At 41.0% G+C, this 2,500-nt stretch overlaps 2 protein-coding genes across 2 annotated transcripts in view; one reads left to right on the forward strand and one right to left on the reverse strand.

Moving 5' to 3' along the window:
• Positions 1-717, forward strand: part of LOC137978531 (methionine synthase-like) — a 41,361-nt gene extending 40,644 nt beyond the window's left edge. The window contains exon 35 of the mRNA XM_068825504.1: positions 1-717. This exon is cut by the window's left edge and continues 471 nt beyond it. The gene's annotated coding sequence lies outside the window, so the exon portion shown is untranslated.
• Positions 259-2,500, reverse strand: part of LOC137981151 (semaphorin-5B-like) — a 25,672-nt gene continuing 23,430 nt past the window's right edge. The window contains exons 11-13 of the mRNA XM_068828492.1: positions 2,378-2,384; positions 2,097-2,273; positions 259-396 (exon numbers count right to left, since the gene is read on the reverse strand). Of these exons, the coding sequence (XP_068684593.1) occupies positions 389-396; positions 2,097-2,273; positions 2,378-2,384 (192 nt within the window). The 3' untranslated portion in view covers positions 259-388. The remainder of the gene's footprint in view (positions 397-2,096; positions 2,274-2,377; positions 2,385-2,500) is intronic.

The following is a 2,500-nucleotide window of genomic DNA, read 5'->3' on the forward strand; positions in this document are numbered from 1 at the left end:
GACCGATCTCCTTTTGTTTGGCCCTAAATTTTTTTGATATGTATTTGTCTATAAGTGTCCCACCTGACTATGACGGATCCATTCTGGTCACAACCCAGTAAAATGCTTATCCAAAACGTGTTATAGGTCGCCTACCCACCAGGGGTCCTAAGCCTGCTAAATGCAGCTGCGAAATCGATCTGTAGGAGGCAGTCCATTTGCACCACGTTTTAATCTTTTTCGATATTTATTTTATCCACTTACCAGTAAACAAATGATAAAAGACCACCCAATTATTTACCTCAGTTACTGGAAAATACAACAAGATTAAACTCATTCTCTGAAAATCGATATATTGTAATTTCTTAATCTGGTTGACCCCATATTCTGTCAAGTTGTCCTCTGTTCTTCAGCCAGCTGAAACAACGATCGTAACAGATATCAATATTAGGTTAACTTGGCAGAAAGCAGGTCGTTTCTCCCGTTAGCCTATTCGCCGGAAGTAAAAACCCGTTGGCCAAATAATGGGTGGTACAAGACTTGGTCAGAAGGCAAGGCAGTTGTGCCGGAGGCGATCATTTTGGCTTTTTTTCCACTGGACCAAGGCGGTGTGGAGGAAAGGTCACCATCATTTGGGGCGAACGAGCTTCGAGCGAATAGGCTACCGGGCGAAAAGACTGCAGCTCACTTGGCACACTATGTAATAGCGGGTAAATAAAATACTTTTTTCCTCTTAAAGGCAATGAGCATTTCTAGCCTCGTTACATCGAGCGAAATCTAATATAAGATTAGGGAAGTGGGTTGCATAAATAAATAAATAAATAAATAAATAATAATAATAATAATAATAATAACATGCATAATTTGTAAGAGAGACTGAAGACCAGAGTAATGAGGAAATGATGGAGCTGGCTGAAGCAAGGAAGACTTAAGAGAGAGACAGAAGGACTAATAATTGCTGCACAAGATCAAGCATTACGGACAAATTACATTAAAGCAACCATTGACAAATCCCAGATAGATGCTAAATGTAGAATGTGCAGAGACAAAAATCAAACTGTAAGTCACATCGTCAGCGGTTGTTCAAAATTGACACAGAAAGAATACAAGAAAAGACATGATAATGTGGCCAGGGCAATTCACTGGGATCTGCCGGGAAAATGCGGGTTCCACCGGAATGATAAATGGTACAATCACGTCCCTGAGAGCGTACTGGAAAATGAGAACTACAAGCTCCTTTGGGACTTCAGCATACGGACAGACCATAACATCGAGGCTAGGAGGCCAGATCTAGTGCTTGTTGACAAAAGCAAGAAAAGCTGTCATGTAATAGAGGTGGCAATTCCGGAAGACAGTGGAGCAGAAGAAAAGGAGGCCGAGAAGGTTGAAAAGTATCAAAATCTGGCCAGAGAATTGAGGAGAATGTGGGAAGTGAAAGCCAAAATTGTACCAATTGTATTGGGGGCTTTAGGAACAGTGCCATTGCGACTGAAGGGCAACTGAAAGGGCATAGGAGTAGACACATCAATTACCTTAATCCAGAAGTCTGCATTGCTGGGATCAGCAAGGATACTAAGAAAAGTATTGGAAATGTAAAGGACAGGGAAAAGAAACATTTTGATATTCCTTGGCAACTTGTTGTTGCCCGACACCACAATTTTACCAGCTGTTTAAAACTTAAGCTGAGCAGTATGACTATGAAATAATAATAATAATAATAATAATAATAATAATAATAATAATAATGAATCGGCCTCTATTTCTGAAAGTGGTCTTTTCCAAAGATGCTCATGAAACAACACCGCATTTAAATCAACTGTAAAGCACAGGGCTGCTTAAAATTTATGCAATAGGAATGCGGTCCATTTGGGTTAACCTATTTCCAGTTTTAGAGATGTTATTCTTATTTTGGAAGAACTAAATTTTCGCCCGAACAGATTGGCCCATATGCGTATCGAAACACGAGGACCCCCATGCAGCTGAGAGCAGGTCAATTTGATTGTTTACACACGAAAATTCGATTTTATCCAAAGAAATCTAGATAACGATAGGTTGTAAATATGGCCCCTAAATCGCTTCTTCTACAGTCCTTAGGACAATCAGAAATACAATCACACCTGCGGGACAATGGCGCATTTTGCATATTTGTTTCTCGCTGTATTTCCCCTCACAACATTTTCCGCCTCCAGAAGGCGGCGGATTGGTGCATGTGCGAGTTCGAGTCTTCCATCCTTTACTACAAGTCTTGCTGCATTTGCCGAACGCCGACCAGCTCGCGAACCCGCCATTAACGACTGAAATGAATGAAAACAAAGATTTCTCGTTACACTTGTAAATTCCAAATTTAGCGGGCCGTACAGTAGAGTCTTGTAACGGCTCTCGTAACGTAAACATGTACCGTGTTTCTATCGAGTTATAGAAACACGAGTGAAAGTTTGGGAGAACGAGAAATGCTGTGGGAACACGAGCCACAGGCGAGTGTTTTCACAGCTTTTTTGAGTTCTCCCAAACTTTCACGAGT

The sequence above is a fragment of the Montipora foliosa genome, chromosome 12 (assembly GCF_036669935.1).
Source record: "Montipora foliosa isolate CH-2021 chromosome 12, ASM3666993v2, whole genome shotgun sequence".
In the NCBI taxonomy this organism is placed as follows: domain Eukaryota; kingdom Metazoa; phylum Cnidaria; class Anthozoa; order Scleractinia; family Acroporidae; genus Montipora; species Montipora foliosa.